The sequence below is a fragment of the Phyllostomus discolor genome, chromosome 5 (assembly GCF_004126475.2).
Source record: "Phyllostomus discolor isolate MPI-MPIP mPhyDis1 chromosome 5, mPhyDis1.pri.v3, whole genome shotgun sequence".
Taxonomy (NCBI): domain Eukaryota; kingdom Metazoa; phylum Chordata; class Mammalia; order Chiroptera; family Phyllostomidae; genus Phyllostomus; species Phyllostomus discolor.
The window spans coordinates 150,407,813-150,433,817 of NC_040907.2; the positions used below are offsets into that span (position 1 = coordinate 150,407,813).

At 41.8% G+C, this 26,005-nt stretch overlaps 1 protein-coding gene across 2 annotated transcripts in view; it reads right to left on the reverse strand.

The window, feature by feature from the left end:
• ARHGAP19 (Rho GTPase activating protein 19) overlaps nucleotides 1-11,244 on the reverse strand; it is a 67,656-nt gene extending 56,412 nt beyond the window's left edge. The window contains exon 1 of one of the 2 annotated variants that reach the window (XM_028511694.2): nucleotides 11,148-11,244. In XM_028511694.2, coding sequence (XP_028367495.1) covers nucleotides 11,148-11,203 — 56 coding nt within the window. In that variant the 5' untranslated portion in view covers nucleotides 11,204-11,244. The remainder of the gene's footprint in view (nucleotides 1-11,147) is intronic. The other variant, XM_036027095.1, reaches the window with a different exon arrangement.
• Between the last annotated feature and the right edge of the window lie 14,761 nt (nucleotides 11,245-26,005).

Genomic DNA, 26,005 nt, shown 5'->3' on the forward strand with positions numbered 1-26,005 from the left:
TATGAATTTGATACTAACACATTTCCCATGGTAAAATGTCATTCACGGTCACTAACCTACTCCATATTTGAATAATTATTTATAAGGTAAGTTTTGAGCAAAATTTGTCAGCATCTGACAAAACTGTTCTAATACTCCCCATGATAGTATTATACTTAATTACAAAAAAGAACATTGGTGGGTGGCCTAATCTATATTTATGACAGCTGAACATTTTTAACTTGTTTCAAAAATCATAATTTACTTTATTAATATTTTTTAAATGGTTTTCCCACCAGATTTTAAATAGTAGTAACAACCATAACACAAGACTGCCAATTGCACAGCACAGACAATAAAAGCTCTAAGAATTCAGAAGTAGGAGAGTATCTCTCACCCATATATGAGTTGAAATCTGAGCTAGGTCTTAAAAATGAGTAAAGTTTAGACAGTGGAAAATAATAATCGTAATGCTTAAATAAGGGACTGTTTGATTGTCTGTTTGTTTGTTTTTAAGAAACATACAATGCTTTCTCCACATAGCAGTGGAAAGCCCTTGTCACGACAAACCTTCAACAAAGGGAAGTGCACAGGAGAGTGAGAGAGACAGCAGTGGACACCTGCTGTCCGGGCTCCCCACCCCTCCTTCCCCCTTCCTCTGGTAACTGCACCCCTATTCTCCTTTGAGGACTAACCTCTCTCCAGCTTTCAGTCCATGTGATTTGGTGAGTTGATGCTTCCCCCTGGACACCAAATGCAAGCAAATGACCCAGGAGTAACTAATCAAAACACTCTACCCTCTTCTATGTCTGAGGCAAAGGCCCACAGGCCAGAACAGGACAAAAGGACTCAATTTCAAAACTCTTGCTAGACACTAAGATTGCTTAACTAACTAGTAGAATGTATGGCTGAAGGTGTTGGTGGCCCGTTACCGCCACCTTTTATGAGGAACCTGCCTTCCTATGAAGCAGCACCAGAGGACATCACATCTAAGAGAGCCAGAGGCAGATGCCTAGTGACGCTGAGATTTGAGATTACCAGTACAGACTACACTGTGCTTGATCTATACTCTGGACTTTTCAGTTTCTTGGGCCAATCAATGTCTTTTTTACCCAAGCTAGTTTAAGTTTAAGTCTGTCACAAACAACTGAAAGAACCCTAACAAATATAAATATATAAAACTGCCTCTGCCCTGACTGGAGTGGCCCCAGTGGGTCAGGCAACATCCGTCAAACGGAAATGTCACTGGTTCGATTCCTGATCAGGGCACATGCCTGGATTGTGGGCCAGGTCCCAGGTTAGGGAAGTGCAACAGGCAACAGATCGATGTTTCTCTCTCTCTTCCTCCCTCCCTTCCCCTCTCTCTAAAAATAAACAAATAATATCTTTTTGAAAAAGAAAATTACCTCTGATAGGAATCTCAGCCCTCCTTTCCCCATCTTCACCTTCGGAGCACAGAGTGGTCACCTTGGGAACCCTGCCTCCCTACCTCCTTCTTGGTCCAGTCTCACTTCTTGCTAGACTCATGATCGTCCTGGCCTCCGAAGCCTGACCCTGTGGCAGTAGCTGGCAGCCTCTCTGAGAAAGCCACCCTCTCCTCTCTATATTTTCCTTTCTTAATTTTTGTCTTATCTCTTGTGCTTCTCCCTTCCACAACATTATTCAAATGCTTCTTAGCTTTTCATAAACCAGTCCTGGTTTTTCTTACAAATGTGACCTTCGGTTCAGCCCAATGCACCAATCACAGCATACACAACAAGCAGCCTTTAGTTCTTCAGCTCAACATATTTCAACTACTTTCACCGTTCACATTTTCAATGGTTCTCATAAAAATAAAAACTTCCTAATTTAATGCTGTCTTATGCCAAATAACTGATGCTGCTATTAAATCTAAATGAAGAGTAAGAGAGTATTACTCTGACAATACTACCCTTGTTCAAAAGATTCACGTGCAATAAATACCCAGCCCGACAGAAATGTGGTAACTCTTCTAAAATTATATATACATATATTTATTTCAAGATCATCACAATCACAAATTTCTAAAACTTCATGGAACTACACAGCAGTAACAACCCCATGTTAAAAAAAAAAAAAACAGGGAAATGTGAAATGTCAAAGTGGCTTGCTCAGAGACACATACTGCTTTAGTTGCAGGAAAATGATCAATAAACAACATACCCTCCAGAATCTTTGAAAGTTTGAAACTGCAGGGATCAATAAGGCAATACTACATATTTTAAATATCAGCATGCTTCAAAATGTATATATAAATAGTTGGTAAGTTAAACATAATTTAACAGTCTTGCTTCAGGTTTAATGTTATAGAAAACTGTCGATTTGGAACGCATATCGACTTTTTGTTGAGGTTTTATTTATTTTTTTAAGAGGGGAAGGGAAGGAGAAAGAGAGGGAGAGGAACATCAGTCAGTTGCCTCTCACACACACCCCGACTTGGGGACTGAACCCGAAACCCAGGTATGTGCTCTGACTAGGAATGGAGCCAGAGACCTTTCTGTTTGGGAAAGGCACTCAGCCCACTGAGCTACACACCAGTCAGAGCTAGACCTTTTTTTTTTTTTTCAGCCAAGAAAGTATGGGTTTATTAGTTGAGGAAATGGCACCAAGCCCAGAGTCACAGGTAAGCTAGTGCTCAAAGACCTGGCTCCCTGTTGGCTTCCAGAGGATGGGTTATGGGGGGAAATCGCTAATTGTGTGGCTAAAGGAGTTGGGGACAAGGACTGTACTGATTGTGGGGGCCAGGGTAGGGAGTGGTACATGCATATAGACTTTTATAAGTTTATATGTAAATAAGTGTCTCAGTGCAAAGTTAACCACAAATTACTTTCTTGTCCTCTCTGATTTCTTTCTGTCCCTCCTCGTTCACTAAGATCTTACACCCCATACTTTTCTATAATTAGACTTAGGAAGTGCTACACAAAAGGAAGCTTTGAACATGGAGATAAGATGATTCTTCATATGTACCAGTTACCAATTTATTCCCTCTTACCCGTCATTGCTTACTCTGCAAAAATGGAACCAGAGCCTTTAAATAGATTTCCTTTTCCAGCTGGCACAATATTAAGCATTATAATAGAGGACACTGAAGAGACACTGCAGGAGAAAGGGCCTTTCCTGTCTGGTCCCAGGGTGCCCCTCTAGGCAAGCTCCAGCAGTGTGCACAGTTTCTCTGGCACCTGGCCCTGGAAGCATGGGCAGCTTCTCCAGTGATAGACTCCTGCGGTTTACAACAGTCAGCAGCACCCACAAGGCAGTAGCTTCCCAAAGCTCCTCTCTATAAACAACTTTCCCCAGTGCCCTAAAGGGTGAATTTCTAGCTGATTCCACAATGTGAATTTCCAATAAGTTCCATGACAGCAACTTCTCTGCCATTCAGGGAGCCAAGGCCATGCCTTCTCTAACAAGGTCCAGATCTCTACCCTAGCGGACTTCTTCCTTGCACAGTCTATCTCACCCCTAAGAATTATAGCTGATTCTTTTTACCTCAGTTTATTAAGGTATAACTGACAAATAAAATTGTAAGGTATTTAAAGTGCTGATCTAAAATAATAATAATAACCTAATCAAGTGTGATGTGTCTCTCCCAAAGACAAAATGTACTAGCAATGTGGCATACATAGCCATCATATTCCTCATGCAAATTACCAAGTTTGCATAAAGCAATTGGCTTCTTGTGAGCCTGAATAGAGTCAGTCTCCCCAAACCAATCTACCAGACACCAGACCCAATAGTTTTTGACTTCCAATTAAAACAAGAAAAGCCCTGACTGGTGTGGCTCAGTTGGTTGGGTGTCATCCCACAAAGCAAAAGGTTGCCAGTTCAATTCGGGCCAGGGCACACATCTGGATTGTAGGTTCAGTCCTGGGTTGGGGAGCATGCAAGAGGCAACTGATAGATGATTCTCTCGCACATCGATGTTTCTCTCCCTCTCTATCTCCCACCCTCCCCACTCTCTAAAAATAAATAAAATCTTTTAAAAAATAGAAAAAGAAAAGATTGCCACTCTCTGAGGAACTTCCACACAACCAACTGGCAACCACCCTTACCCTCCCCCCCCCCACTTCTTTGGTTTTCTCTGTGGGGGTTTCATTAAAATCATTATTCTTCCCACTTTGCTCAGTATCTGATTCATTTAGTTCTAAACACATTTCACCCTCTGAAAAAAGGATATGTGGTCATCATTAATTTCAAGAAAATCTCATCCTATCAAGTGATAGTGGCTCTACAACCAAAAGTTAAGAGGCAAAGAAAGGTGAGCCACTTGCCATTTATGCAGATTAATTTTATAATTCTATTTTCTTCTCTCCCTCTCCACCAAAACTAGCCTTATCTACAAATGATCAAATTCACTAAGCCAGATTGATAAAAATATAAAACATAAAAGATACAGATTCAAGAAAGACCCCTGAAATGTCTACTCCTAATTACTCATCAGATAGAATTTGACAGCAGAAATACAAAACTGGATTCAGATATTTAAACCATATTTTCCCACTTAACTTGTTTATGTGAGAACAGAAAGGCCTTCCTAAAATCAACCAAGGTTCCATCTACCACATTTCTTGAAGTGCCACATTGCTGTCTTATTAGGGAAAGAACAATATAACTAAAAAGTCTTCAGGAAGTCATATGTTTAGTCACCAATATCCTATATTCTAAGGTGTATGTAAATTAAACTAGCAAGATACAAGACCATTTCCCCATCTTCAGGCAACTTCCTTATTCCAAAACATTTCCAAAATGGGATGCAAGTACCCTGTAGTCTTCACCTAAGTTTCCTGCCGCTCCTAAGATCCAGGAGAAGACTTGGGCCCCCAAACTTTGACACCGCTGACATATTAACGTCACCAACTTTTCACAACTGTTACAACTACCACAGCTTACTCTGTCTCCCTCCACCCCTATATGTTCCTGTTTGCTTTTTCTGATTCACAGTGGGGTTTTTCCCCAGTAAATATTGAGGTTAAAAAGTTTGTGACTCTTTGTTATCAATTTCCTCTCTTCATCTAATAATAGCACTTTCTTTTTATGTCTCTTTTCCAAATTAAAAAATTTCCCGATTCAGAAAATACTGAGCTGTATTTTCCTACTGCCAATTTTATGGGGAGGTGGCTATATTTCGCTTTCTACTTTAGCTTTTTCTCTCTTTGACCAGTAGTAGTCTCTTTATGCTACTATTGGTAGCATGGATGACTTCTGTTTGTAAATTCCCCTTTAGTATAATCCATTTAAGAGTAACTTGAAGGTATAACAAATGAAGTGGGTTAATTTTTAAAACATCATTCTAGCTGACAATGGTCAGAAATAGAGGGACGCGGGTGTTTATCATCAATAGATCAAAATATAACCTGGAAATCTTTTGGGGGAGCACTGTCCGCAGAGCACCACCCCCCATCCACCAGGAATGAGAATACCATATTTTTCAGACCATAAGATGGACCTAGGTTGTTGAGGAAAATAGGAAAAAAATTTAAAGCAAAAAAATGTGGTAAAATATTTAATAACATAAATAACATAATATTTCACCAATGTAAATGTAAACAGAACTCAACAGCAGCATTAACAACCATTATTCCTCCCAAATTGGAGAGGCGGTACATCTTATAGTCCGAAAAATATGGGAAGTCTACCAAGACGTGATCTGCTTAGGAAGGAAAGGTAGCCAATATTTCAAAGGAAGAAGGGCCTTGAGCCTGTTCCTCAGTGGGCTTCTACTGGGTTCAATTTGCACAGGAATACAGGTAAAGCTCATCAATAATTGTCAGGAAGTAATGAACATTCAAAGAACTATGAGGGCATATTCTGAGTCAGGGTCAGTTAGGTAAAGGACCATGAAACTTTGAGAAAAAAACTCATTTCACGTTTGAACCCTTATCAGAAAATTGAGGACATTCTTAGCAAAGCAGTTTCATAAGACTTTACGCATTCCTTCCTAGGCCTGATGCCCTGGGGAACCTCCTGTTCCTGCCCAGTGCTGCACCACATTGTTTCAGACTTAAGTCAGATGCGGGAAGTAAGGCAGCCAAGAGATTAGGAGACTTCTTAGAGACAGAATGAGGACTCAGGCTATGTCAGAGCCGAGGGCTGAGGGTCCATCACCCCCTTTTTCTATGGCCCCCTGAGTCCTTCCCTGATGTCCCCATAGTGACCATGCCTGTCTCAGTTTGCCCCTCCCTTGAGGAATCTTACCCATCTTTGGCTAACCAGTCATCTGCCAGGGGCCAAGCAGGGTGAAGTAAAGGGGGCAGAGGCAGCACCCCTGCCAGGTAGATAAGCTTTGTTTCCTTAGTGGCTTATGGTCCCAAGGTCTCTTTACTCAGCCTTAGCCATGGGGGGTTACAGCTTCTGAAACCAGGCAGGGAAGTTCCCAACAGAAATCTTTATAGGCAGAACAATTTTTCTTATTTCTTTGATTAAAACAATTTAAAGCATTTCTACTTATTAGGAACAGGTTTAAAATAATGATGAGGAAATAAAAAGCTAGACAGTTCTAAACAATGATCACATACTCAATAATGCAAATATGAATGCACATCATAGTCAATGTTACTGTATTCATCAATATTATCATAACAACTTGTATGGTAACAGATGATTACTAGACTTACTGTGGTGATCACAATGTAAGGAATATAAATGTCATTAACTTTAGTTGAGTTCTGATAACCCACTACCATCGGACCAGCAGGAATATAAATGTCAAATCACCATGTTAATACCTGAAACTAATATAAAATTGTATGTCAACTACACTTTAATTAAAAATATGCAAATATGTATTATCTGCATAAATCAGACAAGTCTTTTCTCTTCTTTATGGAATACAAGGGGCCACACCATCAACAGAACATCAGAAAGGTTAATACCTGAAAGGCAAGCAAGAATTTTATGGTATTTATCACCACAAAGTAATATTTTATATCTTAGAAATGATAAAGACTATTATTCATTATTAACCACCTACAGAACTGGGAATATGAATAATAATATACACATGTCCTGACCTCAAAAAGCCTTATAGAAATCTAAGTTGTCTTTTACAATATGGAATTGATAAAACGGTTTCAGGTTCAGATAAGATTCCATGAATACCTATTGATCATGTAACTAATACAATCACCAAAATTTAATTCAGTTGGCAACATCCTTTCAGAATACAAACTATTTCTGCTACAGAATAGTATTTTATCTTCAGGTTTTCATCACAATTCAAGATTTTACAATAGGATGAGGGATGATCTAATCAAATTTATTGATCCCCTCTATGCTTTCTGGGCTAAAAATGGTCGACCATTTATAGGTAGCTCCAAAAGTGGAATATCCTTCCCTATAAAATGATTTTTAAAGATTTTATTTATTTATTTTTAGAGACAGGGGAAGGGAGGGGGAAAGAGAGGGAGAGAAACATGCATGTGTAAGAGAAACATCAGCTCATTGGTTGCCTCTGTCACACCCCAAGCTGGGGCCTGGCCCCCAACCCAGGCATGTGCCCTTATGAGGAATCGAACCAGCAACGGGACAACACCCAACCCAAAGAGGCACACCAATCAAGGCCCCTATAAAATTTGTAATAACACATTCAACCACTCCCATATCAGCTAGGGAAGGAGCTTGGTGCCCACTCCTCATAAGCTGGTGCCCAGCTTCCCAAGACTTGGAATCGCCTATTCAGTGTAACCAGTACCAAGAGACACCAAAGAATTAACCAATTTACACTGACACAATTTATATAAGATCCCTCTACTGAAGCGATTTTCAACAGGTGCACCACAGCGCCTCAAGAATTTTTAAAGCATACAATACTTGACTATTAAGTCAGGGGCATTGACCTCTTTTCCCTTAAGATTGTCAGATTAAGAAATGACAACAGCCAACACAACAACAGCAGTCCAGTGTGAATGCCGTGTCTTGAACCATAAATATACAGGTCATATAACAGAGCTGCATCTTATTGGCCATGTCACATAATAAGGTTGTGTCTGATTAGTCTGATGTGGGTTCTTGGTACCAGAAATCCTTTTATACAAATATAGGCACCTGGATTTTTAAAAAGTCACTTTGGAACCCTGGCCAGGAAACTCAATTGGTTAGAGAGTCATCCCGATATACCAAGGTTTCAGGTTGAATCTCAAGGTCAGGCCACATACAAGAATCAACCAACTAATGCATAACTTAGTGGAACAATAAATTAATGTTTCTTTCTCTTTCTCTCTTACTCTCTCTCCCTCCTTTCCTCTCTCTAAAAAAAAAATCAATATATTAAGAAGTCACTTAGCAAAAAGGGTAGATGATTACTAAATTTTTTTTTGTAAATCAATCAAAATTACACCAATTTTTTTTGTCAGATCAGCAAAAAATGTTTTTTGGTGTGCCATGGAATTTTAGTAATTAGTGTATGTGTGCCATGAGATGAAAAAGGCTGAAAATCACTGCTCTACTGAATTCTAATGTACAGGGTCTGGCAGAAGTAAGGCCTGAGTATGGTTGGTAGGTTAGTAATATGGGTGTGATAATTGACAGTTTTAATTTGAACATTTCACCTAAAATGTCATATGGTGTGCTTGAGTGTGATACTATTATGTTAGAGAAATTACATGCTTATGATTTGGTAATAAAAAAGGGGTGTTAGTTGTGCCAGACCCTATATATGTAATCAATTAAGACAACTAAGATCTCAAGGCTGGGCCAAGCCCAACTGAAAGACATTTCTCAGAAATGCTGAATCTCGGTGTGCTGGCTTAGGAGAGAATGCTCTGTAGAAATAATGATTTCCTAAACTGCAGATCTCTCTAATCTGTTCTTTTAGTTGCTCTAGGAAATAGAAAATCTATCAAGTATTGAATGGTTACCTGCAAGGCTCAGTGCTAAGCTCTTTAAAAGAAATGTCTAATTTAATCCTGACATTTTCTGGAATAGACATCATTACTTCTATTTACAGATAAAAAAAAATGAAGCTGAGAGAGGTTTAAAAATTGTCCCATGTATTCTATTCTTTTTGGTGCTATTATAAATGGGGTTGTTTCCCTAATTTCCTTTTCAGATATTTCATTGTATATAAAAATGCAATGATTTTTGTATGTTGATTTGCATACTATAACTTTACTAAATTTGTTTATTATTTATAACAAGTTTTTTGTTAAAGTTTTTAGGATTTTCTATATATAAAAATATGTCTGCAAACAGACGATTTTATTTATTCCTTTAGTATTTAAATGCCTTTGGGTTTTTTTTTTTGCCTAATTGCTCTAGCTAAGATTTCCAGCCCTATGCTAAGTAGAAGCAGCAAGACTGGGCTTTCGTGCCTTGTTCTTGATCGCAGCGAGATATTACTTCACACCTGTCAAGATACTATTATCAAAAAAAGGGGGGGGAAGACACGTGTTAGTGAGGCTGTGGAGAGACTGGAACTTTTATACAGTTGGTGGGAATGAAAAAATGATGTGGGTGCTATGGCAAATAGTATGGAGCCTCCTCAAAACACTGAAAATAGCACTACCATATGATCCAGCAATCCCACCTCCAGGTATTTACCCAAAAGAGTTAAATTTGGGGTCTTGAATAGATATTGGCATTCCCATGTTCACTGAGCACAATTAAGAATAGCCAAGCCCTGACCCACGTGGCTCAGTTGGCTGCACGATGAACCGAAAAGCAAAAGGTTGCCAGTCGATTGCCAGTCAGGGCAAGAGGCAGCCAACCAACTGATATTTCACACATCAAGGCTTCTCTCCCTCTTTTTCTCTCTCCCTTATCCTCTCTCTAAAAAATAAATAAATAAAATCTTTTATTTATTTATTTTTTAGAGAGAGGGAAGGGAGGGAGAAAGAGAGAGAAACATCAATGTGCGGTCACTGGGGGTCATGACCTGCAACCCAGGCATGTACCCTGACTGGGAATTGAACCTGCGCCACTTTGGTTCGCAGCCCGCGCTCAATCCACTGAGCTACGCCAGCCAGGGCAAATAAATAAAATCCTAAAAAAAAAAAAAAAAAAAGCCCTGACCAGTGTAGCTCAGTTGGCTGGCCATCGTCCTGCAAAGTGAAAGGTCACCAGTTTGATTCCAGTCAAGGCACATGGCTGGGTTGTGGTCCAGGTCCCCAGTCGAGCATGTACAAGAGGCAACCAATGGATGTTTCTCTCTCACACTGATGTTCCTCTTTCTCTTTTTCCCTCCCTTCCTTTCTTTCTAAAATAAATAAATATTTTTTTAAAAAAAACACTAACCAAGATGTAGAAACAGTCTAAATGTCCATGGACAGATGGATGAATGAATAAGCAAAATGTAGTAAATACAAAGAATATTACTCAGCTTTCAAAAAGAAAATTCTGCATATGTGAAGACATCATGCTAAGTGAATTAAGTCAATTACAGAAAGACTAGTACTACATGATACTATGTATCGGAGGTATCTAACATAGTCAGTCATAGAATTAAAATAGTGGAATGGTGCTTGCCAGGGGCCAGAAGGATTGGGAAATGGGGGAATTACTAACAGACATAAAGTTTCAGTTAAACAAGATGAATAAGCTCTTGAAATTTGCTATACAACATTGTACCTACTGTCAACAATACTGTTGACACTTAAACAATATTGTACACTTAAAAATTCACTGAGTGGACAGGTCTCTTGTTAAGTGTTCTTGCCATAATAAAATAAATTCTTACTTAAAAAAAAAAGTGGCCCAAGGATTCGAAAACATTTCTAACGGACACCCAGACCTTTGCTCTGCTCTGACTTAACCACATACTGACTCTGAGCCCAGCAAAAAGTACCGAGAGTTCTCTCCCAGCGCTGTGTGACGTTGGGGAATTCACTCCACAGCGCTGGGCTTGAGATTCCTCCCAATCAAGATGGGTCTCAGCGCAAAGGCAGGCAGGCAGTGCTGCCACCACCAACTGGTCGGTTTGCAGCCAGCGCCACGGATGGACCTCCAACGGGCCGCAAGGCCAAGCGGTTTGTCCGACTAAAGCCCAGCGCAGCGCCGCGCGCGACCACTGCGCCTCAGTCCCAGCAGACGCGAAACATAGTGGGAGGATGGCACAGAGTCCGGCTCTGTTAGGTCACCATGACCCAAAGGAAAGGCGTCAGTACGACCAGCCCACGGCCTCGTTTCCTAGGCAGCTGGACCAAAAACTCGGCTCATACCTGCGACCAGATTCGCAAGCTGGCACCTCCCCTTCACTCTGCGCCTCAGTCGCCATCTTAGTCAGCAAACTTCTTTCACCGCCCCCAAGTTATGCCCCGCCCCCACACCTTTGGATTGGCTAAGATGATTCCCCCTCTTCCATACGATTGGATAACTTGACCAAGCAGAACAGTTTCATTATATTATTGGTCTATTCAAATCACTAACCGTCATTGGTCTCCTCCTGCCCTGGCGGAATAGAGACTGATTGGGGCGGGGAGGAGCCCCAGCCAGAAAGCCTCGCAGGAGTTGCAGTTTCTCATTTTGATTAACCCTTCGGGCTGCTCCGATATTTAGGTTCAAGCCAGATATTGGTAGCCTACGCTCGAATTTTGTCCTGATGTGGAAATCTCAGAATTACAAAACTGTCGTATTTAAAAGTCATTCTCAAAAATGCACGATTTCGTTTTCTGTCTTTACACAGAGAGAACAGCCTAGAAGGGTAGGTACGGAGTGGCAACCAAGAAGTATTTACTATTAAATTTAGTTCACAACCTTCTTTCTGCAGATAGTCACTGAGCATAGCGGCAGGTCACTTATGCTTCATTCAACCCGCTCCCTTCTGGCTTCCCAGAAAACCCACAATGTTTGCATCCCGAGTTTGAATCACGAAACCAAAACCGGCAAAACTTTGTCCCTGGCTGAGTTTTAATCCTCAATGGTAGAAATAATCATAATTATGCTTGCCCTCCCTGACTCGCGGGCTTCTAGTGAAGATTAACTAGGGCAACAGATATGAAACATTGTAAACTTAAAGCATTATTTTTTTTCTATATTCTTTATCTATGCTGGATTTTTCTAGGGATATTATTTCTATTGCTCCTTCTGACATCTTTGACCTGAAGTTCTCCCAGCACTCTCCTTCTCTTTCACTAAGCTTTGCCCACATGTTTCAGTTTCTCAGCAAACTCTGCCTCAGAGCCTTTGCCGGTGTTGGTTGTAGTGGCTGACCCAACTTTTACTCAATTAATCTTTCAGATCTCAGCTTAAATGCCACTGGTTCAGATGCCGTCCATGACCCTCCCCCGGTACAAATCAGTTCCCCTGCTAAACTTTCACATAGCACTCTATATTCCTCCTTCATAGTTCTTATCACAATTTATAATTACATAGTTATTGTGTGATCATTTATTTCATGTGAAGTTTCCCAACTAGACTTCCTGCCACAAGTGGACAGAGACTACATCCATTTTGCTCCCCATGACCTCTTGCACACAGTGGCCTTTCGAGAGTTATCTTTTGAACAGATTTGGAGTGGGGAGGGTTTGCCTTCTTTAATTTTTCGATTACAGTTGACATTCAATATTATTTTATATTAGTTTTCAGTGTACAAATGGTTACACAATTATATAATTTATGAAGTGATCCCCCTGATAATTTTAGTACCCACCTGGTACCAAACATAGTTATTACAATATGTTTTACTATATTCCCTATGTTGTACTTTACATCCCCAGGATCTTTTGAACAAATTCATGAAGAAATCCTTAGACTATATTATCCAAACCCAAAACTGAATCACATGTTCTAATAGATTATTTCAATTGATGATAACTCATATTAAAATTTGATAAAAGTATCAAATACTGAAAACCGTATAATTTTATTAACCAGTGTCACCCCAGTAAATTAAACTAAAAAAGAAAAAGAAAAAAAATTGATAAGTATCAAATAAAATTGCACTTAGTTTTATGTTTAACAAATCGTTTTTGTTGAGCAAATACATGAAAAGAAATGCTAAATTCAACAAACATGTATCAGTGAAATTTTTCATTGAATCACAAACAGCCTTGGAAAATCCAACCTCATAATTTACATATCTATGTAATTTACATGTATGTAATTTACATACACACAAAGCAGGGAACCAAAGGCTCAAATTCTGCTCTTTCCTCAAAGTATAAACAGGTATTTTTTTCCTGCTCCATGACGCCCAGCACATCAATTGAATGAAATTGATGCTTTCACTCAGAGGAAATACTCAAAACGTTAAAGTATTACCACCACAACTAGGAAGACCACCACACAACTGTATTTCTAGTTCACCTATTCTGATGCCATACAAGGGGGGACTCAGAAAAAAATGGAATTTATTTATTTAAAAAATTGCATGTTTATTCCTATATGTTTAAACTTCAGTCACCTTCAAAGGACTCTCCATTTGATGCAATACACCTATGGAGACAGTTTTTCCACTGCTCAAAACAGGTTTTGAACTCACCAATTCTGATGCCTTTTAGTGCCTCTGCCCTTTTTTGTTTCCCCTCTTCCGCATCAGGAAAACATTTCCCTTTGAGGACTTTTTTCATCAGGGAAACAAAAAAAGTCACTCTGACCAAAGTGTCCCAGGTTCGATTCCCAGCCAGGGTACATTCCTGGGTTGCAGGCCATAACCCCCAGCAACCGCACATTGATGTTTCTCTCTCTCTTTCTCTCTCTCTCTCTCTCTCTCTCTCTCTCTGCCCCCTCCCTTCCCTCCCTAAAAAAAAAAAAAAAAAAAAAAAAAGTCACTCTGGTCAAAATCTGAGGTAGGTGAATAGGGAGGGTAGGGCACAGGGGTCGTGCTGTTTTGGGTCAAAAACTGCTGAACACTCAGCACGGTGTGGGCAGGTGCATAGGTAAATCATCCATCATGAAACAGGCAAACCCCTTGAAAGAATCTTCAAAAAATATCCACTGGAGTACAGCCTCTCACAGCAAACTGATACAGAAGGGTTCCTAGAACACTTACCTAGTGGGGAAGCCTGCACCACAAGGGACCCGTCGTCCACAAGATAATTCCAGAGTTTTGGGGGTTTTTTTGGGTCCCCCTTCATATTTAGTGATTGGGGAAATAAAGCACAGTAGTTAACATCATGGGCTCTGGAGTTAGTGAGCCTAGGTTCAAATCCTGGCCCCATCACTTCTAGCTATGTGATCCCAAGCAAGTTACTTAACTTTCTGATTTCATTTCATTTTCTGTAGAATCAGGATAATAATAATTCTCAAAGGGGGACTGTGAAGATTAAACGAGATAATCTCTGAAAAGCTGCTTAGCAACAGAGTCTGGCACATTCCAAGACTAGATAAATGTTCAGGTTGTACGATAAATACCAAGAATGCGAAGCACCCGCCCTGGCCAGTGTGACTCAGTTGGAGTGGCCTGTAACCTAAACAGCGTGAGTCTGCTTCCTGGTCTGAGCACATGCCTTAGGCTGCGGGGTCCATCGCCAGTCTGGGCACGTCCAGGAGGCAACCGACCCTTGTTTTTCTCCCTCGAATCCCATTGATGTTTCTCTCACTCCCTTCCTCCCTTCCTCTTTCCCTTCCTCTCTAAAAGTGGTGGGGGGAAATGTCCTCAGGTAAGGATAAAAAAAATTAAAATTAAAAATAAAGAATGCTAAACTCCCTTCTCACATAAGGCTTCTATCTCCATTACTGTGTGATAAGGACCCTACATTACCCTTGTAGTTACAGTTTAATCAGTTACTCTGGAGAGGGGAGTGTTTCTTCTCAAAACCAACGGTTCTCCTGTGACTTCTGATTAAAAGCAAATAACATTGCTGAGTGCTCTAAAATTACACGCCCACCCCAGCTGACAAAACCTCACACCCTGGGTCTGCAAGGGTGTCTCCAGTCCCCTGAAATCATCCTTATTCTGTCTAGGTACTGTTTGTCAGCCTGGTGATAAGCATGGCTGTATAGAAGGAATTCATGGAAGTTCAGAAACTCATCTGGTTTCCAACTACCTGGCTGAACAAAAGGTCACAGAAAAGTGGCCCCTGCCCCCATAGAGTTTATAATAGACTCAGGAGACAAAATGAACACACATTAAGTCACATACAACAGAAGACAGTTTAGAATTGTGGAGGGCTAAGTATCTAAGTGGAGATCAGACTCCTAGGAATTCAGAGGGGTGGGGAAGGGAAGAAGGGCCAGGGCTCTCAGGATGGTTTAAGAGCAAAGGCATGGATTTGAGTCTGCCGCAAATGTCACCGCAAATCCATCTACCTACCAAAACAGACTTCAAGCTTTGGGGGCAGAAGTAGTGTTCTAACCATCTTTGTGTTTCCAAGCCCTATCCTCAATGGAGCGGGGGAAAGATAGGGGGGAAGCTGGGAGAGAAGGAGAAGAAGGAACAACATGAAAGAGAAAGACAGAAAAGGAGGATCTGCCCATGACCCCCACCCCAACGCTATGCCCTCCAAACCTCCACCTCTAACCACACACTCCAACAATGCGAGTGACTGGTGGTCCAGATGAATTGTTCTGTTTTCCACTTTCTTTCTTACTGTTTCCTCTGCTTAAATTAAAACAGGATATTTTGATGCCCACATCAAAATATAAAATTATCATGTACACAGCAAACATTTCTGAGCCTTGCATTTGGACTGATTAGGAATGTGGTGAGGGTGTCTACTGAACACTTTTTTTTAAAAAGACTAAAAATTTAATGGTTCATTTCTTGTCAAAATGGCCAATAGCCCCACCAAAATATCACTTCCTCACGTGTAATATCCACTTCCCCTTTCTTTGCCAACTGAATTGTGCTTGTTATGATAAAGTCTTTGAAACCATGTCTTTAATGGCTTTCTCATCATCTGTTCATATTTAGGTATATGCTCACTTCAGCAGCATATATATTGAGAATAGAGACATCTTGCCTTTTGCAACAGCATGGGTGGACCTGGAGACTGTTATGTTAAGTGAAATAAGCCAGGAGGTGAAAGACAAATACCATATGATCTCACTTACATGTGGAATCTAATGAACAAAACAGAAACAGAGGCATGGACACATAGAACAGACTGACAGCCGTCAGGGTGGGGGTGGGGAAACTAGATGAAAGAAGGTGAAGGGATTAGCCAAAGCACATACATGCATAACTCATAGACATCCACAACAGTGTGGGGATGGCCAGAGGGAAGGGGGAGCAGAGAGAAGGGGGCTGGGTAGAGGAGGGCAAAGGAGCGTAAAATGGGGACATCCATAATAGTGACAACAATAAAAATAAAGAAAAAATAAAAAAAATAAAATAAATGATTACAGAAGGAAAAAAGAAAAATATTTAGCTCTTTTCTGTTTGTATTGTTTAATTACACAAGTAATACACAAAGGCACAAAAAAAATTTCACCTGACCAGCATAGCTCAGTTGGTTGAATGCTGTCCTACAAAGTGAAAGGTCACCAGTTTGATTCCCAGTCAGGGCACAGTTCTGGGGTGCAAGCCAGTCCCCGGTTGGGGGCACTCAAGAGGCAACTGATAGATGTTTCTCTCCCGTATCGTTGTTTCCCTCCCTTCCCCTCTCTCTAAAATAAATACGATCTTTTTTTTAAAAGTTCAAATACAGGTAAAATCTTTTGTACCACTCCTCCATTGCTAGTTCTAGAGAGCCACTATTTTCAATTTGATATGCATCTTTTTTCATTTCCCTCACCCTTTTCCTATTTTTTTGATCATGTTGTCTCTACAAACACACTTATTCAACAAATATTTATTGAGTGCTTACTATGTGCTAAGCCTGGAAATACAGCATAAGCAAACAAAGTCCCTCTCTTGTGGCATTACGTTTCTAATGATAGCATACATACACACTAATAGTACTTTATTTTTCTTTATTTTTAGATTAAATAGTGACACACTATACATATTACCTTATACGTGGGTCTTGGTGATCCTTCTGTGTTAGAACACTGACAGCCGTTATTCTTTTGAACTGCTGCGTAGTGTTCCACACTACAGACGTTCCCTGGTTCATTTAATTCATCCCCTCCAGTTGCGCATCTAGCTTTATGTCAACCTGGGTTGCAATCACTGGAAGCTGACCTTGGCTAACAGAAACTGGACTTGCTGAAAGGATACTAGGTTAAAGAACTGGCAGAAAAGAAGGGGTCTAGGGACTCAGAATCCCCACCAAGGTCACACCATTCACTGACACTTGACTTTCGGCACAGTAACCCTCACAGGTCCTTGGGTCTCTGTGTCACTCCCTGGGGAAGCAGAGGCACGGGGAAGAACATCGGGCTGGGCCTAGGTAGTATGCTCCCCCCCACCCAGGGGAAAAGCCAGAAGGAAAGCTGGGTCTTCCACCAAAGTGGGAAATTACCCCCAAAAGGGGAGAAAAGTTGAAGGACAAAAGTGTGCTACAAATTATTCCTAACTGTTTGTTTCCTGGGGCACCTGTTTATTCTGGGTTGGGGCAAAGCTTAACCCTTTAGTCTCCTTCAGAGACACCAAAGACTAACATCTGTAGTGTGCCGTCAGCTGAAACAAGAAAACCGTCTTCAGCTTTGCTGTGAAATCTACTGCAGGGGTGGCTGCCACAGGGTGAGAGCATGGGGGAGACAACTCATTGAGGCTAAGGGAAGAGGAGCCCATTCTGTGCAGCTAAAAACGACTGCGTTCCAGGCTGCAGCACCCAGGCAGAACTCTGGGGGTCATCTTCCCCAGCCGGGAGAACAAGCTGAGGAGCAGCCAGTCCACCAGGCGAGCAGGGAACGGAGAAAAGGAGGGACTAGAAGCACCAGCATTTGTGAGCGGGATTCACCATCTGTCAGGCACTGGCACAGAGCCCGTGCTGGGACTAAAGGGTTGACTGAGCCCTGAAGCCTACCCTCAGAAAGCTTAGACATAGCTGGAGAGCAAGGGGACCAGGCTGCCTGGGCTGCAACAGAGGCAAGGACCAAATTCTCTGAAAACGTGAAGTTATTTCAAAGCAGCCAGAAGGTGGTATTGAGTCTTACAGGATGTGGTGGAAGGCCGACAAACCCACCAAATCATTTAGAATTGGAATCTTTCTGGCCCTCTAATCAGAAACACCCAGACCTCAGGTCAGGAGGCCCCAGGTGATGATGTTTCTTTCTTTCTTTTCTTTTTATTTTTTAATTTATTGATATGGGGGGGGGGAGAGAGGGAGAAAATTATTGTTCCACTTATGTTTGCATTCATTGGTTGATTCTTGAACCCACAACCCTGACGTATCGGGATGACACTCTAACCAAATGAGCTAACCGGGCAGAACTGACGATAAGTTTCAAAGCGGCAGCACATGCGATGTTCGGGAATGAGTGGTACATAATGACTCACTGTGTTGAGGGTTATCCCCACGGTCATGTGAGCTGAAGCATGGATGGATCCTTTCTTTCTGCCACTATAACCCATTCTCATAGAGGGTATTTTGGTACAGAGAGAAATTTTGCATCTAAGTCTTTATAGCTATTAGGAAGTAGGGTAAAGGTCAAGAAAGGCCCCAAGCCTTCCCCTCCTTCTCTGTCCTCTACGCAGGAGCCTTCAGAGTCAGCTTCCAAGAGTTTCCCATTCAAAATCAGAAAGTAAAGGAAATTGTCCTTCAGCCCTTTTTAGGCCTCCAGTCATCCCCACCCACAGAATCCCTCTTCTTTCAAAAATGTGGGAAGTGAGGCCCTGGCCAGGTAGCTCAGTTGGTTAGAGCATCGTTCCCAGGCATCAAGGCTGCGGGTTTGATCTGTAGTCAGGGCACATACAAGAAACAGCCAATGAATGCATGAATAAGTAGAACAACAACTCTCTCCCTCTCTCTCTCATGTCAACAAATTTTAAAAAATTAAAAAGAATATAGGAAGTAAGAGCTGCTTTGCTCATTTACTTACACTTCCCTGTGAATTAAATCCAAGGTTACCTCTTCTGAAATATGAATTTAAAGGACCATTTCTAATTGTGAAATAAAGGCTTGTCACCTAGTTAAAATAACTTCACACAGTCATTTGGATTGAGAAATTTGAAAGCCTTCTGGGGACTCAATGATTGCGTCTCAGGTTACCACTTTACGTTTGCTGCACGTCTAGATTTGTTGGTGTGATTGATTATGCTGTTGGCTTCTCCCACTAGACTGCAGGCTCTGTGGGTTAAGGACTATATTTGGTTTTGCTTAACCAACTATTTTTTAAATGAATAAAGAACAAATGAATCAAATGAATCAAAGAATAAGTGAAACAATGAGGCTACTTGGGCCCTACGGAAAGACTATATGCTGTCTCTACTGGACTTAGGTTTTTGTTTAGACGCATCCAGCATCTCTTTAGATGCATGCTCCCATTTCCTCAGTCCATGCATTTTGGGTGGGACTGACCCTATCTCTGGCTATAGGGGTGGGCAAACAACTCAGGCCTGGCTAATCAAAGGACCTTCTGGGAGCGAGGAACTTACAGTCTAAAACAGTCCAAGTGTAGATGACTATAGTATAATAAGTACAGTATGCAGTAGGAGCCCCACCAGGCAACTGAATGGGGTGGGAAGGCAGAAGACAGGAGAAACCACTGCCTACTGGGGAGAGCAGAGAGAACCTCATGGGGGAGGTTTGTAGCTGGACTAAGACTTCAGTGGGTGGAGTCATTCTCTGCACAAAGAACAGGACCAAACACAGGGATACAGGAACATGTACGAAGTGTTTGAAAGCTGGCAAGTGCCCCGTCTCACAGGAGCAAAGGTCTTCTGTGGGGGTGGAGGACAAGATAAGGTTGGAAGAGCGGACCAGGGCCAGGCCTCTGAGAGTTGTGGATTCTGTGTTAAGGAGCTGAGGGTTTTACTCAGGAGGCAATGTGGACCTATTCAGAGTGGGGGTGGTGGGTAACCTGAGTAGGGTTGGGCATTAGGAAGTTGATCTGCCAGAAGAGTGGATTAAAGGGAAAGAGGCTAGGGCCCAGCCAAGGAAACATGAAGGGCATTGGCAATGGGACCAGAAATAGGGCATGACTACTGGCAGAGGCGCCGAAGGAAAGAATCAGCAGGCCTTGGGGAATAAGAACCAGGCAGAGTTCAAAGACCAGACTGCAAAGCCCGAGTAACAGCATCTGGGAGTGGTTTGAAAACGGCAGGTTCTGACATCCACCAAAACCAAGTTTGAATCCTAGCTCTGGCACTGGTAGTTTGTATCATCTTGGGCAAATTTTCTCATCTCTGTGAAAGGAGATAATACCTAACTCAGAGGTTATTATAAAATTAAAGGAAGTAATATCGGTAAAGCCCTTTTCAGGGTGCAGGTGCCAAGCATAGAGTTAAATACTCAATACAGTTCATGAGTCTTTAGGATTATGCAAATGCTCTGAAATTAGATTATGGTGCTGATTGTACAACTTTGTAAATATGCTAAAAACCAATTGAATTGTAAATACATGGGTGAATTTTATGGTATGTAAATTATATCTCAACAAAAACAGCTTTTTAAAATAATCAATATGTAGTAGGTACTATTATCATCTGCTTCAGTTCGTCCTCGGAGTACTTCTCATAGGCCTAATTGACATTGCTCTCCAAACCATCCGTGTGGATTTTCTGATTATTAGCATTGTCTTTTAAAAGTTCCTTGTTGGCCTAAACAAGATAAGAAAGAATGTTATTTCTTTCTCACATAAATGTTATTTCTTTCTCACATAGAAGAGATAGAGAGGTAGGCAGTCTAGAACTGTATTTTGTCTGCAAACATTGTTTGAGATTCCTTCAAGTCCACTGCGGTCTCATGTTTTAATATGGCTGCTGGAGCTCTAACTATTACATCCTCATTCCAGGCAACACAATTAAAGAAAAAGAGAAGATCTTGCTTTCAAAAAGTACCACACAGCACTTCACATTTACAACTCATTGGCCAGAATTTAATCACATGGTCCCATCTAGCTGCAAGAGAAGCTGAGAAATGTGGTCCCGTGGCTCTGGTGCTGCTGCAACTTGGGGCTTATTGAAGGGGAGAACGGTAATTGGGAGACAAACAGCAACCTCGTTATAGCTACTGTTTAGCAAAGGGAGGCAGGCTACCTCGGGAGTGCACCTGAAACCAATATAATATTGTATGCCGAGTGTAATTAAAAAATTTAAAAAATGATTTTTTCAGATTTTATTTATTTATTTATTTATTTTTAGAGAGAGAGGGGAAGGGAGGAAGAAAGAACGGAAGAGAAGCATGGATCAATTGCCTCCTACACACCCCCAAGCGGGAACCTGGCCCACAACCCAGGCATGTGCCCAGGCCGGGAATCAAACCAGCGACTCTTCGGTTCACAGGCTGATGATGCTCAATCCACTGAGCCACACCAGCCAGGGCTAAAAAATGATTTTTAAAAAACAGAGGCAGAATACAAAATAATATGTAAATACATAAAATATCTTTGAAAAGAATACACAGGAAATGATAGTATAATTTGTTTCCAGGGAGGGAAACTGTGAGGCTGGTGACAGAGATGGGGCCGGGGGGGGGGGGGGGGGGGGGGGGGGGGGGGGGGGGGCGGGGGGGACTTTCATGTTACTCATTTTGACCTTTAGAATTCTGAACCATGTAAATGTATACCTACTCAAATAAATAAAAGCAAAATCTTTAAAAATAGTGAATTATGCTACTGGACCATGTCTCCTGATTTCTAATTCTGTTGACACCAGCACTGTCCCAGGCATCCAGACAGATCTGAGACTGCCTTCTCTCGACACCCCAATCACTCTGCAAGTTTGTGCATCGACTTTTCCATTCCCACTACCACTCTTTGGCAAAGGCAGTGCAGACATTCCTGCAGCCCCAGAAATGGGAGCACTAATTGCATCAGCCTATATGGGATTATCTAATAGTCGCTGCAAAGATATTCTACTGATGTGACCATTTTGTACCTATGATCAACATGCAACAGGCTTTATGGGCCCCTTGTCTTTTCATCTCTTCGTTTGTTGTTCCTGTTCTAATGGTAGACCTCACTGGGCCTAGCGGAGCAATCAGAGAGGCTCTCAGCCCTTCGTTTCCAATGATTCTCAGAACTACTCCAGAACACATTTCAAACAATTCCTCGAAACAAGTGCTAGTTTCCTGGGGCTGCTGTAACAAATTACCACAGATGTGGTGCTTTGAAATGACAGAAATTTATTCTCTCATAGTTTTGGAGGCCAGAAGTCTGAATTGTTCAGCAGGACTGGTTCCTTCTTGGGGACCCAATGGGAAAAAGCTGTTCCGTGCTCTCAGCTTCTGGTGACCACTGGCCGTCACTGGTGTTTCACGCTGGTGGCAGCGCCACTCCAGTGTCTGCCTCTGACAGACACGTGGCAGTCTCCCTCTGTGTCTCTGTGTCCAAATCTTCTTTTCATACCAAGATACCCGTGCCTGCACTGGGGCCCACCCTAACCCAGTTTGACCTCAACTGAACTTCATTATAGCTACAGAGACCCTAAAGATCACATTTACAGGTTCCCTGTGGACAGAAATTTAGAGGAAATCCGTTTCAACTCGGGGCCCTACTCAAGCCTCCACCTTTGGGACTGCATTCCTCTAAACCTCCTCCCAAACCTTGAGTCCTTTCTACTTTCATAAGTAGCAAAATATTCCATGCTGCTACATCAGAGTTAGCCCAAAGCCAGTTAGTTAACTACCCAGATACAGACCACCTGATCCTAAAAACCTGTTCAACGGCCTGGTTGAACCCTATCAATAGCCTCAAGACACTTTCTACCCTGTGTTCTCCACCCTCTCAACAGCCTCAGAACATTTTCAGTTTCTGCCTTCAGGTTTCCAGCCTTCTCCAGCTACTCTACTGAGAGGTGTTTAATACCTCATTAGCACCTCTTTGCATCTCAGTGTGAATCCCCTAATCTCTTCAATTCTCTCGGCACAAATCCCCCTTCTCCCACCAGCCTAGCTCCAAAAGCCTTCCTATCTGGGAGCTGGGAGGTAACGAAGGAATTCCTAAAGGCGCCAGCCTGTGTCTGCCTTGCCGCTCTGTTCCTGTGGCCCACAACCCTAGGGGATGCTGCTAGCCTCTAAAGACATCGAGCCTCATTCCTGCCATCCCGTTGGAAATCCTCCACAGTGGGCAAGAATTCCATCAACCCACAGCAGGCTGTCTACATCCTTTCCACACCAGAGAGTGGGCCCACATAATTCCCTTGCCAACTGGCCAACAGGGTGTATACTTCCTCCCTTCCTTCCCACTAGTCAGCCCTCGGGCCCCCGTGCCCTAGGCAGTTCTAAAGGAAGTCACAAAATGAATCACTTCTTTTCTGTAGCTTATTTTTTTTCTAACATTTTATTCTCAACATTTTCAAACAGTCAACACAAGCAAGGATTTGATAGCAGATTACCCTATTACCCAACACCTAGATACTACCATTATGTTTGAGCATTTAGAAATTGAGACCTGCTTCACATAGCATTAAAGTCACTTTAAAGTGAATTTGAAAAACCATAGACACTCCATGTTGCAGATGTCAGGCCACAAAAAGGTCAGCAGGGCACTTCACACTCTCCCGGTAGCAGACTCTGAACTGGAGCAGCCTAGGAGATGAACTCTTCTGAAGAAAACCCACATTCTAAAGGAAATAACCCCAGACCCTTTTATTACATGAATGGCTGGCCCAGCTGCCTTTCCCAAGTTTCTGGTACCAGAATTCTGCCTATGATCCGTTCTCTGTCCCTGGGGCAGGACTCCGAAACAGAAATCTGTACTTGCTATGTGTAGCGGTACTCAGCGAGCATCTGGGCTTCCCTGTACCCCAGCCCCCTGTGCCCACTACACCTAACCAAAAACTGACTTCCATGTGTCTTCTAATCCAGCACAATTCTGGCACTATGGTGGATGTGGGGGGTAAAAATGAGAACGGAAGGGACTCAGACTGAACTTCAGTGGGTGCAGCACAGTGGGAATTCACAGAGCTCCTGGGAAAGCAGGGGTGTGCTCCATAACACTCATGAGGGTGAAGACCCCTCCCCAGATAAAATGTATGATGAAGTGGGAGACTGGGACAGCGCCCGACCCCCGGGGGCCTGTTCCCTCTGCTGCCTTGTTGGCCCAGTGTAACTTCATCAGGGGAGCTGCCCAATGTGATATGAGCAGGCAGCAGGATGCAGAGCTGGAGAGGTCCCCTAAGCAAATGCCCTGGTAAATGAAGAGTGGTTACCAGGCCGCACAACAGAGGGATTGAGTGAAAAGTCCAGGAATAGGAAATTAAACCAGGCCAGAAGCATATTCTTGAATCAACAGACAATGTATTTGAACAAAAACGCTACCTCGAACATTGTGCTTCCCAACCATTCAGATGACTGTGAGTTGAAGACAAAACACGTGAGGTAGAATGGTTCTTTGAAGACATTAGTAGTCTGAGTTCCAAAGAAAGGTTTTCTTGTGAGGCATGCAGGGCAACTGGGTTGTCAGCAAGCTCTTTCTCTCCCCAGCTAGTCAGGCCAGCAGCAATAAGATCAACAATAATAAATAAATGTACTGAATATGAGAACATCCCTCTGGTTAGTGTGTTGATGAGAAAACAGGACTTTGAAATCATTGATAGCAAATTTCAAACAGAACATGACCACATGGAGAGACTGTGTCCATGACACCAGCTCAGGAATCATTGGAATGGAATGGAATGGAAAGAATGACTGAGTTCCAGCTACAAAGAAGAGCTACATGTTGCATCATCACGACGGGCTAGAACATGTGATGTCTTCACTGGAACTAGTAAAACTGTTTACCAACAAAAAATGAAAAACAAAGTGAATTATAAAGTGTACACTTCAGTGTGTTTAGTACATTTGCTCTGTTGTATAAACATGATCGCTGTCTAACTCCAAAACATTTTCATCAGCCCAAAAGAAACCCCCTACCCATTAACAGTCCTAATTTCCCTCTGCTCCCATCCCCTGGCAACCACTAATTTGCCTTCTGTATCTTCAGGTTTGTCCGTCCTGGAAATTTCATACAAATGGAATCATGTAATATGTGACCTTTTATGTATTCTTTTAAATTAGCATAATGCCTTCAAGATTCATCCACGCTACACTAGTACTTCATTCCTTTTTATGGTGAATAATCTTCTGTTGCATGAATAGACAACATTTTATTCATCCATTTATTAGCTAAGGGACACTGGGGTTGTTCTACTTCTGGGCTATTACAAATAATGTTGCTAAGAAGATTTCTGTACAAATTTCTGTGTGAACATGTTTTCAGTGATCTCAGGTAGGAACCTAGGAGTGGAATTGCTGGGTCATACAATAACATTAACATTTTACATGTATGCTTTATCATAGACCTACCCACTCTTACCCACTCTTCTATCCATCTCATTTTTGTGCACTCAAGAATTGAAAACCTTAATATACCTCACCCCTAAACTCATCAGCATGTCTATTAACCAGAACTTAGTATTTGTTTACAGCTTTTTCATGTACAGTTTACAAGCGATAAATACAATGAATTTTAACACATGCATGCACTGTAACACCCGTACAGCACTACCAAGATAGAGAACATGACCACCACCCTAAAGTTCACTCAGGCCTTTTCTAACTCAGTCCTTGCCCTGACTCCACCCTCGCCAAAGGCAATCAGTCTCCTGATTTTTTTCCCCACCATAAATTAATTTTTCCTGTTCTGGAACTTTATATAAACAGAATCGTGTGGTACGTGCTCTTTTTTTCTCTGGCTTCCTTTTCTTATAGTGCTGTTTTTGAGATTCACCCATGGATTGCATGTAACAATACTTCCATCCATCTTGTTGCTAAAGAGTATTGTTATATTGTGTATGTGCCATAGTTTATTCATTCACCTGTCACTAAAAACTTGAGCTGTTTCCAGTTTATGGCTTTTATTAATAAAACTGCTATGATTATTTGCCTATAGGCATGGATGCAAATCTATGTTTTTACTTCCCGTAGGTAAATATCTAGGATTGGTATTGAATCATAGGATGGGTGTATGTTTAAGTTTTCTTTTATTTTGATTTCTTCTTTTATTTATTTTTAAATTTTAATCTTGTGTATTCTATTACGGTTGTCCCAATTTCCCTCCCGTTTGCCCTCCTCCATCCCGCCCCACCCCCTGCTCCCACAGTCCATCC